The sequence below is a fragment of the Palaemon carinicauda genome, unplaced genomic scaffold (genome assembly GCF_036898095.1).
Source record: "Palaemon carinicauda isolate YSFRI2023 unplaced genomic scaffold, ASM3689809v2 scaffold1363, whole genome shotgun sequence".
Lineage (NCBI taxonomy): Eukaryota > Metazoa > Arthropoda > Malacostraca > Decapoda > Palaemonidae > Palaemon > Palaemon carinicauda.
This window is the reverse complement of record NW_027168886.1, coordinates 26,272-40,120: the sequence shown is the minus strand read 5'-3', so window position 1 is coordinate 40,120 and position 13,849 is coordinate 26,272. Positions and strand designations below refer to the sequence as shown.

Sequence of the window (13,849 nt, the reverse complement as noted above, 5' to 3'; positions counted from 1 at the left end):
ACATCTCTTGAGTCGATTTAAGGGTAGGTTTATCTCGTTGTATCAGTAGAGCTTCTAGGATGCATAAACATCGACTGTCTGGGGCGCTACCAATAATCTCGGTGTTAGTAACAATGTCAGCTCGACAAATATGGATGTTGTATCTTTGTACGGCATGATTCTTTATAGCCCCTTGCTGTGTGTGGCAAAAAATTCTCTCGGAAAGACGCATAGTTGTCATGCCAATATAATTGCAGGGACAACCACGGAAAGGGCATTGATATGCATATATAACATTCGTCTTCTTTAAGAAATCCTGCTCTGGGGGCGCTGAGTTATTCCTCATAATAAGGCTTATCGTCTTGGTCGTTTGGTAATATATAATGAAATCCCATTTCTGGGTGTCTTCAGTAGGGAATATATTATTCTTGATGATTTCTTTCATTGCCTTCTCGTCTTACAGGTAATTCGGATGCATATGTCCTTTGTAAAATAGCTTGATGTTATTGCTGCTGTCCGGTCTCTCGGCGGGGGTAGGTTCGTACCACTTGTCTACTGCTTTCCTTACTTCCTTTGGGACGTGCTTATTGGAGAATCCATTGTTGACAAGTACTTGGGATATTCGGTCCAGTTCCTTGTGTGTGTCGTACCAGGTGAAACAGTGCGACAGGGCCCTCCTGACATAAGCCTTGATGGTAGAACTCTTATATCGGGTGGGGCACTCATTGTCTCCATTCAAGCATATGCCTAGGTTTGTGGGTTTGGTATACACTGTGGTCTGAAATCCATTCTCCGTCGAGGTGACTAGGACATCCAGGAACGGGACGCGATTATCTTAGCTGCATTTGAGAGTGAAATGGAGTACACTATGGTCCTCAAACGTCTTCCTCAAAGTCTTGATTTCATCACTTGTTCTTGCCTTCACAAAGGTATCATTTATGTATCTAAAGTACAGAAAGGGTCATTCTACACGGGAGAACACTCTCTCTTCTACATTTCCTATGTAGAAATTCGTGAATAGGACTCCCAGGGGCGAGCCCATCGCTACACCATCCTTCTGCAAGTAGGTATGCCCTCAATGGGTGGTAAAGGGGGCCCTCTTCGTGCATTTGGCTAGGAGGGTCCGAAGAGCTGGTTCAGGGATGTTCAGAGTTGGTGTAGAGTCGTTCCTATAGACCCTATTGGCGTTAAGGTCTATGGTTTCGTCCACAGGCACTGCAATAACTCCATCACACATAGAGTCCGTAATTTTCTCCAGGAATTCGGCGGATGAAGTTACATAGTAACGATTGGGAATGTAGGGCGTCAGGATGGCATTCAGTCGTTTGGCGAGCTGGTAAGTCGGAGTAGGGCATTGACTTATAATAGGGCGTAGGGGGTTGCCCTGCTTGTGGGATTTCACATTGCCATACAGGTAGCCCAGCCAGAAATCCTCTGAAATAACTGGCAGTTGTATGGCTTTGGTTGCTGCGTTCACGGCCTCGATGGTTCGGTTAGCCTCCCTCTTGGTGTCATCATTCGGGTTTCTAGTAAGGCGCACAAATTTGGAGGAATCAGCCAGTATGTCATCGAGATTCTTGTGGTATTCCTCTGTGTCGATAAGCAGAAAGGCAGCAGTCTTGTCTGCCCTACGAACAGTGACACCAGCAACCTGCTTAAGTTCCTTGGTAGCTGCCTTCATATCCTGGGTGACATAACCACTAGTGTAATGACCCCTCTCAGTGAGGGCCTCAGCAAGAAGCAAGGGCTGGAGGGCATCAGTAGTTCGCAGGATGCCACGATCATGAAGGGTGAGGATTTAGTCGAGAAACAGCTCGACCTCGAAGCGTTTATCAGTGGGCCTTGGTCTGGTCACATAGTGGCAGTTGAGACCCATCTTGAGGATTTGTTCCTGTGCAGGAGTCGGGGTATAACCCGAGATATAGATGTATTCTTGGCGTTCCTGTGGTATACGATGTTTGCCACCGTTGAGGTTGATCAATTTCTTCAGGATGGTGCAGGTCCTCTTCTGCATGTCTCTCTTCTTAAGGATTCGGAGGGCGTGGGTGATGCTGTCAGGGTAGTTCAGGCCACCCCCGATGTCCTCGTCCTCTTTCTGTTGGCTGGAAGGGTTGAATTCTGGGTTGTCATCATCAGTTTCTCGGTAGTCTTCATCAAAGGGCGTCCTCATCTTCATCAGGGTCGCGTTCATTCTGCTTTGCTCTTCTTATCCTGGTGTTGACCCATTCCTCCTCGAGACGGGTCCGGAGGGCTGTGAGCTCGTCCTTCAGTGCCTGCTTCTGTTGGGGCTCCTTCTGGAGGAGGCTACGTCGGTAGGCACGGGTACCAGGATCATTTTGGGCCGACGGGTCGAACAGCTGGACTTTGGTATATCGTGGTATGAGACTTTTTTTTAGGGATCTCTGGCCGGGCTACCTGTATGGCAATGTGAAAACCCATAAGCAGGGCAACCCCCTACGCCCTATTATAAGTCAATGCCCTACTCCGACTTACCAGCTCCCCAAACGACTGAATGCGATCCTGACGCCCTACAATCCCAATCCTTACTGTGTAACTTCATCCGCAAATTCCTGGAGAAAATTAGGACTCTAAGTGTGATGGAGTTTTTGCATCAATGGATGTAGAATCTTTACTCACGAACGTGCCTGTGGACGAAACCATAGACCTTATCGCCGATAGGGTCTATAGGGACGACTCTACACCAACTCTGAAAATCCCTGAACCAGCTCTTTGGACCCTACTAGCCATCTGCACGAAGAGAGCCCCCTTTACCACCCATCGAGAGCATACCTACTTGCAGAAGAATGGTGTAGCCATGGGCTCGCTCTTGGGAGTCCTATTTGTGAATTTCTACATGGGAGTTGTAGAAGAACGAGTGTTCTCCCTTGTAAAATGCCCCTTTCTGTACTCTAGGTACATAGATGATACCTTTGTGAAGGCAAGAACAAGTGATGAAATCAAGACTTTGAAGAGGACATTTGAGGGCTATAGTGTACTGCGTTTCACTCCCTAACACAGCCAAGATAATCGCCCCCCGTTCCTGGATGTCCTAGTCACCTCGACGGAGAATGGATTTCCGACTACAGTGTATACCAAACACACAAACCTAGGCATATGCTTGAATGGAGACAGTGAGTGCCCCACCCAATATAAGAGTTCTACCATCAAGGCTTATATCAGGAGAGCCCTGTCGCACTGTCCCACCTGGCTCGACACACACAAGGAACTGGACAGAATATCGCAAGTACTTGTCAACAATAAATTCTCCAATAAATACGTCCAAAAAGAAGTCAGGAAAGCAGTAGACAAGTGGTACGAACCTACCCCCGCCGAGAGACCGGACAGCAGCAATACATCAAGCTATTTTCTAAAGGACATATGCATCCGAATTACCTGTAAGACGAGAAGGCAATGAAAGAAATCATCAAGAATAATATATTCTCTACTGAAGACACCCAGAAATGGGATTTCATTATATATTACCAAACGACCAAGACGAAAAGCCTTATTATGAGGAATAACCCAGCGCCCCCAGAGCAGGATTTCTTAAAGAAGACGAATGTTATATATGCATATCAATGCCCTTTCCATGGTTGTCCCTGCAATTATATTGGCATGACAACTATGCGTCTTTCCGAGAGAATTTTTGCCACACACAGCAAGGGGCTATAAAGAATCATGCCGTACAAAGACACAACATCCATATTTGTCGAGCTGACATTGTTACTAACACCAAGATTATTAGTAGCGCCCTAGACAGTCGATGTTTACGCATCCCAGAAGCTCTACTGATACAACGAGATAAACCCACCTTAATATGACTCAAGAGATGTTTTTGTTACCATCAAGCCGCCGTATTGATACATCAAGAAGCCCCTATCTAGGAGGACCTAATGAAGACACCACCAACCACAAAAATATCCCAAATTCTGACGCCGGAGTAGGAAATGATCTCGGCCATGTGGGACAGTTTGCTGAGCTGGAGAGCTGCCTGGCTGGCTCAGAGCGCGCCACAGCCAATCAAATTCAGGGCCCTTGATGACGTCACAGACTGGTATTCCCAGCTGAGCTCGCCGTACACCAGACACCAGATGAAAATTCGAGGCCCCTCACCTGTAATCCTGATCCTGGATATATATACCCCCTGACTGCAGCATCCACCTCACTCTCTACCTGAAGACGAGGAAGGACTTATCCTCGAAACGCGTCGTAGTTTCTACCATTTTGTATTGAAAGTTTTACTTATATTTTGCGAGAATATACTTGAGAAGACTTCCCGATTTTGTCATTCACCTGACTGATGAATTTTTCAAGTCTGGTGGCTGATTGCAACGCTCTAGAGAAGAAAATTATTTGGAAAATAGATAAATTGGATAAGAAAATAAACTCTTCCGATGCAGCTATTGTGTCGATTGTTCGACTCAACAGATTCAGTTCTGCTGTTAGTAGTCGTCTGATGACGTCACATGAAAGGTCTCCATTATTTTATTTCTTGTTCTTTGATTTCCAATATATTTAATATTTGAAATATGGATATATTTCATTATTGGAGTTTGTTATTATTGTAACAATATAAGGATGTTCTTATTTCATTAATATTATCAAAATTTCCTTGAAAACATGTTCTTTTGTTGGAAGTTGTGTTCAGACTTTGGAGTTCTGATTCGACTTCAACATTAATTGTATAGAGAATATATGGTTATTGAAGATATTAATAATCCAGGTATTCTATCATTATATTGTTATTAATTATCTTTTCCATCTAGAAATGTCCCCCCCCCTGTTAACTACCTTACGTCCAAGTATTTATTTCATAATTGTATTAAACATACGAACATTGGCTTAAGGGTTAATGTATGGCAGAAAATACGAACATTGGCTTAAGGGTTAAGGTATGGAAGGAATCCCGACAATTTTGTCGTCTTATTACAAACGTGCCCGAGAGAACATCTCGACTTATTTGGCACCTGTTGTCGCTGGTTTTTTAGCAGTGAATACACTCCAAGTTTATTAAATTATCGTTAGGGGATAGATGAGTATATGTGAGGTGCCTGTTTGATATAGTCATCTATTCCAGTTGATAGCCAGCATAGTGTCCTCATCCGAGGATAGTTTCATACCTCTAGTTGTGATGGCTTACATGCTCTAGAGGCCATTTATTTATTTCACAATAGTGTGTTTTACGCTATATGGTACGGTATTGTTGCCGAGCATTCAATATCATGTATGATCGTTTGATCTTGTGTTAGGTTAAACTAACCCACAGTCTATGGCTTAGTAATGCATAGTTCATGTTAGTAGTCTAATAGGTTAGGCCTAGGAGTGTGGTTGTTAGACTAATACCCGTGCGACTATTATCGGCCCTAAGGGGGGCCACGGTAGGTTACCATCAATATTTTCATTTGCTGACCCATTGCAGTTCTTACATAAGACTAATATGTGAATTAAGTATATATTTATAGTATCAAGCTAATCAACCTTTCATTTTCAAAGTAACCTACAATAAATTCTCCCTTTCATTACACTGTTATGTATTGCTTTGATTTTCACTTTGAGGACTGTAATAGGTGGGATTTCTTTCTATTTTGTCAATATGTAATACATGCCAAATTTATTTAAGTTTGATTTGCATGATGCTTTGTGGTATGTTTTGTTGTTTCAGGAACGATTACTTAATTGGGTTTTTTTCCTGAAGGATAAATGCGGATATATTTACACTATTTATGACGTGAAAATTATTCTATTGATCTTCTCAGCATTGTGAGATATGTGAAAGAGACACTTGTTGATTTGCCTCACCCCCTTTTACTAGTTGCCTAATGGAAATTTATCTTCCATCTTATCCGAGTAACATAAATTCCTTCTATTTTATTGTGTAGTTGAATTATCCAACTTTCCTCCACAGCTATTACTTTCAAATCAACTTACCTAAAAGAGGGTCTCCTACCAAGATATTATTATTATTATTATTATTATTATTATTATTATTACTTGCTAAGCTACTACTCTAGTTTGAAAAGCATAATGCTAAAAGCCCAAGAGCCCCAACGAAGAAAATAGCCCAGTGACGAAAAAAAACAAGTAAAAATAGAATATTTTAAGAACAGTAACAATAGATAGAATAGTGTACCCTCAAGCAAGAAAACTCTATCCCAAGACAGTGGAAGACCATGGTATGAAGGTTATGCCACTACCCAAGACTAGAGAACTATGGTTTGATTTTGGACTGTCCTTCTCCTAGAAGAGTTTCTTACCATAGCTAAAGAGTCTCTTCCACCCTTATCAAGAAGAAAGTAGCCACTGAACAATTACAGAGCAGTAACCACTTGGGTGAAGAAGCATATGCCAGACTATTCGGTGTATGTGTAGGCAAAGGGAAAGTGAACCATAACCAGAAAGATGGATCCAGTGCAATAATGTTTTACCAGTCAAAGACCCCATACCTCTCGTTGCAGTAGTATATCAACGGGTGGCTGGTGCCCTGGCCAACCTACTACCTATACCATTACCATGAAATGAACAAAAGAATATTTTTTTTTTTATTCAACATACTCAATTTTGTGAGATCTTGGTAGTGATTTTCTTCCGATCAAAATTATTTAGAGGATGTTATTCTTAACGAATATATTTAATTAACTATTACCATAATGACAAATGACTGACCTAATAACGAAAGATTTGTGTCCTCTTCATATAGGAATTTCCTGAGTATTGATAATATAGCTAACCTTGAAACAGAATCAAAATATCACACATAACGCTAATTATGCAAATATATGCTTGAATTATCAACTTCACTTCACATTTTTTCTTTTTTATTTCCATCTACAAAAACAGTATCCTCAGCAATTGTTGCAATAAAATAGAAATTGATATCTGACTATAATATTTTACTTTGAATCCAAATCACGAAAATACAAGCATGGAGTAAAATCCAGTACAACTGTGCGTGCAGAATATATGGATTCTGCCAGGTACATAAATTGATAAATGGAGAAGTTGAAAGGTAGAAATTAAAACAATCGGGGGAAAAGGTTAACAGGTCGGGACCGAAAGCACTGGAAAAATTATATAACACTGAAGTGGGCTGTTTCATAATAGCGTAATACTAAGACAGAGAGAGAGAGAGAGAGAGAGAGAGAGAGAGAGAGAGAGAGAGAGAGAGAGAGAGAGAGAGGGAGAGAGAGAGATTAATCGTTGGAGATCTTTGAAAGTGGTAGTAAAGGTGCATATTTAGAAGATATCAAGCAGTGCCTTGATATAATACTTTAAACTGCGAAAAAGATATCTAGTAGCTAAGTAGATTGTACAAGTCGCCACTTAGGGGATAACTGAGAGGTGAGGTGAATGCATATCATTTATTTCAGCTGACAGCGAGCTTATATACAAGAGCCTTCAATGGAAGAAGGTCACAAAAATTTAAACACATTAATGAATGAGAAGACAGGCTTGGACTGGTTCTGTTAACAGTGAGATGTGAAGCGGGATATAAAATTAAAATGAAAATACCATTACAGTGTACATGTGTTTGTGGAACACGTGGGGGTACATGGCTTCCCCCCCTAAAAAAGAGGGGCGTACTTTTGGTGGGTCATCTAACAGAAGAAACACTGGTTTAAGGTGATCAATAGAGACCCACTGTTCTTTGCCATGAATGTTTAGTAAGAACGCCTTCATTGTTCGACGAATAATGAGGAAAGGGCCCTTGTAAGGATAGTGTTAGTGGTGGTTTGCTGCTATCATTGTGCATGGAAACATGTGATATCTTGTGCAATTCTGTCGATATGTGTGCATGGAGTAAATTTTCCCTTAACTTTGCATAGTGCTTTAGATTATCGGAGGAGATTGTAGTCGGGAAAAAACTCGGCAGGGACAACCAATGGGTTGCCATACGCCATATCAGCTGCCAAGATTTCCAAGGGGTTTTTAGGAGTGGTCCTTAGTCCCAGGAGGACCCAGTGAACCTGGGTAACCCTGTTAGAGTCCTTGCAGCTGAAAATAAAAGCTGCTTTAAGGGTGCAATGAAAAAGCTAAACTATTCTGTTACAAGCAGGGTTGTAGCAGGTTGTCTGATGTAGGGTGATTCACAGGAGGGTTGGTAATATGTCCACAACTGAGAGGCAAGAGTGTTACATCTGCCATAAGTAATATACTAAATCTCGCTATCCACCCTGAGAGTGATGTAGATATACATGGAGCAGACATTGCAGTTTCCATGGGAATGACTTTAGACCAACGAGTGCAGCGGTCGATGACAGTTGACATGTAATAATGTTCTTGTAATGATGGTACAGGCCCAACAACATCGAGGTAAATGTGGGCAAAGCAACACCGAGATAGAGGAAAGGTGACCACATCTGAATCTGTGGTAATGTACTTTTCTAGTTTGGCATGAAGTACAAGCACAGACCCAATCCTTAGCCTCATTAGTAATGCCGGGACAAATGAACTTCATTTTCAGTAACCTTGCAGTAGATTGGAGCGAGGGATGTGAAATGGCATAAATAAAATCAAACATCTATCAGCGCATAAGAGCAGGTATCCATAGTAAAGGTTTACCAGTGCTGATGTCACAAAGAAGGGTGGTGTTGGATTCGTCGAGACTGATGTCTTCCTAATGAAGGGATGTGCGGGATACCCTACTTGCTTGGTATTCAGGATCTTTTTGTTAGGCTTCTGCCAAGGCGTTGTAATCCAATCCCAGATGAATGACGGCCAATGTGTTTCTTGACAGGGCATCTGCAAGGGAATTAACTTTCCCAGGGACTTGTTGAAGAGTGCAATTGTATTCAGCCATGGCAGAGAGATGTCTGCATTGACGGACAGAACAGGCGTCAGACTGATGAATGAATATTTGCACCAGAGGTATGTGGCGCATGCGAATGATGAACGGGGTACCTTCAAGAAGTGGTGAAATTGACGAAAAGAAACAAGTAAAAATAGAATATTTTAAGAACAGTAACAATAGATAGAATAGTGTACCCTCAAGCAAGAAAACTCTATCCCAAGACAGTGGAAGACCATGGTATGAAGGTTATGCCACTACCCAAGACTAGAGAACTATGGTTTGATTTTGGACTGTCCTTCTCCTAGAAGAGTTTCTTACCATAGCTAAAGAGTCTCTTCCACCCTTATCAAGAAGAAATTAGCCACTGAACAATTACAGAGCAGTAACCACTTGGGTGAAGAAGCATATGCCAGACTATTCGGTGTATGTGTAGGCAAAGGGAAAGTGAACCATAACCAGAAAGATGGATCCAGTGCAATAATGTTTTACCAGTCAAAGACCCCATACCTCTCGTTGCAGTAGTATATCAACGGGTGGCTGGTGCCCTGGCCAACCTACTACCTATACCATTACCATGAAATGAACAAAAGAATATTTTTTTTTTTATTCAACATACTCAATTTTGTGAGATCTTGGTAGTGATTTTCTTCCGATCAAAATTATTTAGAGGATGTTATTCTTAACGAATATATTTAATTAACTATTACCATAATGACAAATGACTGACCTAATAACGAAAGATTTGTGTCCTCTTCATATAGGAATTTCCTGAGTATTGATAATATAGCTAACCTTGAAACAGAATCAAAATATCACACATAACGCTAATTATGCAAATATATGCTTGAATTATCAACTTCACTTCACATTTTTTCTTTTTTATTTCCATCTACAAAAACAGTATCCTCAGCAATTGTTGCAATAAAATAGAAATTGATATCTGACTATAATATTTTACTTTGAATCCAAATCACGAAAAAACAAGCATGGAGTAAAATCCAGTACAACTGTGCGTGCAGAATATATGGATTCTGCCAGGTACATAAATTGATAAATGGAGAAGTTGAAAGGTAGAAATTAAAACAATCGGGGGAAAAGGTTAACAGGTCGGGACCGAAAGCACTGGAAAAATTATATAACACTGAAGTGGGCTGTTTCAGAATAGCGTAATACTAAGACAGAGAGAGAGAGAGAGAGAGAGAGAGAGAGAGAGAGAGAGAGAGAGAGAGAGAGAGAGAGAGAGAGGGAGAGAGAGAGAGATTAATCGTTGGAGATCTTTGAAAGTGGTAGTAAAGGTGCATATTTAGAGGATATCAAGCAGTGCCTTGATATAATACTTTAAACTGCGAAAAAGATATCTAGTAGCTAAGTAGATTGTGCAAGTCGCCACTTAGGGGATAACTGAGAGGTGAGGTGAATGCATATCATTTATTTCAGCTGACAGCGAGCTTATATACAAGAGCCTTCAATGGAAGAAGGTCACAAAAATTTAAACACATTAATGAATGAGAAGACAGGCTTGGACTGGTTCTGTTAACAGTGAGATGTGAAGCGGGATATAAAATTAAAATGAAAATACCATTACAGTGTACATGTGTTTGTGGAACACGTGGGGGTACATGGCTTCCCCCCCTAAAAAAGAGGGGCGTACTTTTGGTGGGTCATCTAACAGAAGAAACACTGGTTTAAGGTGATCAATAGAGACCCACTGTTCTTTGCCATGAATGTTTAGTAAGAACGCCTTCATTGTTCGACGAATAATGAGGAAAGGGCCCTTGTAAGGATAGTGTTAGTGGTGGTTTGCTGCTATCATTGTGCATGGAAACATGTGATATCTTGTGCAATTCTGTCTATATGTGTGCATGGAGTAAATTTTCCCTTAACTTTGCATAGTGCTTTAGATTATCGGAGGAGATTGTAGTCGGGAAAAAACTCGGCAGGGACAACCAATGGGTTGCCATACGCCATATCTGCTGCCAAGATTTCCAAGGGGTTTTTAGGAGTGGTCCTTAGTCCCAGGAGGACCCAGTGAACCTGGGTAACCCTGTTAGAGTCCTTGCAGCTGAAAATAAAAGCTGCTTTAAGGGTGCAATGAAAAAGCTAAACTATTCTGTTACAAGCAGGGTTGTAGCAGGTTGTCTGATGTAGGGTGATTCACAGGAGGGTTGGTAATATGACCACAACTGAGAGGCAAGAGTGTTACATCTTCCATAAGTAATATACTAAATCTCGCTATCCACCCTGAGAGTGATGTAGATATACATGGAGCAGACATTGCAGTTTCCATGGGAATGACTTTAGACCAACGAGTGCAGCGGTCGATGACAGTTGACATGCAATAATGTTCTTGTAATGATGGTACAGGCCCAACAACATCGAGGTAAATGTGGGCAAAGCAACACCGAGATAGAGGAAAGGTGACCACATCTGAATCTGTGGTAATGTACTTTTCTAGTTTGGCATGAAGTACAAGCACAGACCCAATCCTTAGCCTCATTAGTAATGCCGGGACAAATGAAATTCATTTTCAGTAACCTTGCAGTAGATTGGAGCGAGGGATGTGAAATGGCATAAATGAAATCAAACATCTATCAGCGCATAAGAGCAGGTATCCATAGTAAAGGTCTACCAGTGCTGATGTCACAAAGAAGGGTGGTGTTGGATTCGTCGAGACTGATGTCTTCCTAATGAAGGGATGTGCGGGATACCCTACTTGCTTGGTATTCAGGATCTTTTTGTTAGGCTTCTGCCAAGGCGTTGTAATCCAATCCCAGATGAATGACGGCCAATGTGTTTCTTGACAGGGCATCTGCAAGGGAATTAACTTTCCCAGGGACTTGTTGAAGAGTGCAATTGTATTCAGCCATGGCAGAGAGATGTCTGCATTGACGGACAGAACAGGCGTCAGACTGATGAATGAATATTTGCACCAGAGGTATGTGGCGCATGCGAATGATGAACGTGGTACCTTCAAGAAGTGGTGAAATTGACGAAAAGAAACAAGTAAAAATAGAATATTTTAAGAACAGTAACACTAGATAGAATAGTGTACCCTCAAGCAAGAAAACTCTATCCCAAGACAGTGGAAGACCATGGTATGAAGGTTATGCCACTACCCAAGACTAGAGAACTATGGTTTGATTTTGGACTGTCCTTCTCCTAGAAGAGTTTCTTACCATAGCTAAAGAGTCTCTTCCACCCTTATCAAGAAGAAAGTAGCCACTGAACAATTACAGAGCAGTAACCACTTGGGTGAAGAAGCATATGCCAGACTATTCGGTGTATCTGTAGGCAAAGGGAAAGTGAACCATAACCAGAAAGATGGATCCAGTGCAATAATGTTTTACCAGTCAAAGACCCCATACCTCTCGTTGCAGTAGTATATCAACGGGTGGCTGGTGCCCTGGCCAACCTACTACCTATACCATTACCATGAAATGAACAAAAGAATATTTTTTTTTTTATTCAACATACTCAATTTTGTGAGATCTTGGTAGTGATTTTCTTCCGATAAAAATTATTTAGAGGATGATATTCTTAACGAATATATTTAATTAACTATTACCATAATGACAAATGACTGACCTAATAACGAAAGATTTGTGTCCTCTTCATATAGGAATTTCCTGAGTATTGATAATATAGCTAACCTTGAAACAGAATCAAAATATCACACATAACGCTAATTATGCAAATATATGCTTGAATTATCAACTTCACTTCACATTTTTTCTTTTTTATTTCCATCTACAAAAACAGTATCCTCAGCAATTGTTGCAATAAAATAGAAATTGATATCTGACTATAATATTTTACTTTGAATCCAAATCACGAAAAAACAAGCATGGAGTAAAATCCAGTACAACTGTGCGTGCAGAATATATGGATTCTGCCAGGTACATAAATTGATAAATGGAGAAGTTGAAAGGTAGAAATTAAAACAATCGGGGGAAAAGGTTAACAGGTCGGGACCGAAAGCACTGGAAAAATTATATAACACTGAAGTGGGCTGTTTCAGAATAGCGTAATACTAAGACAGAGAGAGAGAGAGAGAGAGAGAGAGAGAGAGAGAGAGAGAGAGAGAGAGAGAGAGAGAGAGGGAGAGAGAGATTAATCGTTGGAGATCTTTGAAAGTGGTAGTAAAGGTGCATATTTAGAAGATATCAAGCAGTGCCTTGATATAATACTTTAAACTGCGAAAAAGATATCTAGTAGCTAAGTAGATTGTACAAGTCGCCACTTAGGGGATAACTGAGAGGTGATGTGAATGCATATCATTTATTTCAGCTGACAGCGAGCTTATATACAAGAGCCTTCAATGGAAGAAGGTCACAAAAATTTAAACACATTAATGAATGAGAAGACAGGCTTGGACTGGTTCTGTTAACAGTGAGATGTGAAGCGGGATATAAAATTAAAATGAAAATACCATTACAGTGTACATGTGTTTGTGGAACACGTGGGGGTACATGGCTTCCCCCCCTAAAAAAGAGGGGCGTACTTTTGGTGGGTCATCTAACAGAAGAAACACTGGTTTAAGGTGATCAATAGAGACCCACTGTTCTTTGCCATGAATGTTTAGTAAGAACGCCTTCATTGTTCGACGAATAATGAGGAAAGGGCCCTTGTAAGGATAGTGTTAGTGGTGGTTTGCTGCTATCATTGTGCATGGAAACATGTGATATCTTGTGCAATTCTGTCGATATGTGTGCATGGAGTAAATTTTCCTTTAACTTTGCATAGTGCTTTAGATTATCGGAGGAGATTGTAGTCGGGAAAAAACTCGGCAGGGACAACCAATGGGTTGCCATACGCCATATCAGCTGCCAAGATTTCCAAGGGGTTTTTAGGAGTGGTCCTTAGTCCCAGGAGGACCCAGTGAACCTGGGTAACCCTGTTAGAGTCCTTGCAGCTGAAAATAAAAGCTGCTTTAAGGGTGCAATGAAAAAGCTAAACTATTCTGTTACAAGCAGGGTTGTAGCAGGTTGTCTGATGTAGGGTGATTCACAGGAGGGTTGGTAATATGTCCACAACTGAGAGGCAAGAGTGTTACATCTGCCATAAGTAATATACTAAATCTCG

At 41.1% G+C, this 13,849-nt stretch overlaps 1 protein-coding gene across 1 annotated transcript; it reads right to left on the bottom strand.

Moving 5' to 3' along the window:
* Positions 1-1,054: 1,054 nt before the first annotated feature.
* Positions 1,055-1,660, bottom strand: LOC137635523 (uncharacterized). The gene has a single exon (XM_068368001.1). The coding sequence runs from the start codon at positions 1,658-1,660 to the stop codon at positions 1,055-1,057; it is 606 nt and encodes a 201-aa protein (XP_068224102.1).
* Between the last annotated feature and the right edge of the window lie 12,189 nt (positions 1,661-13,849).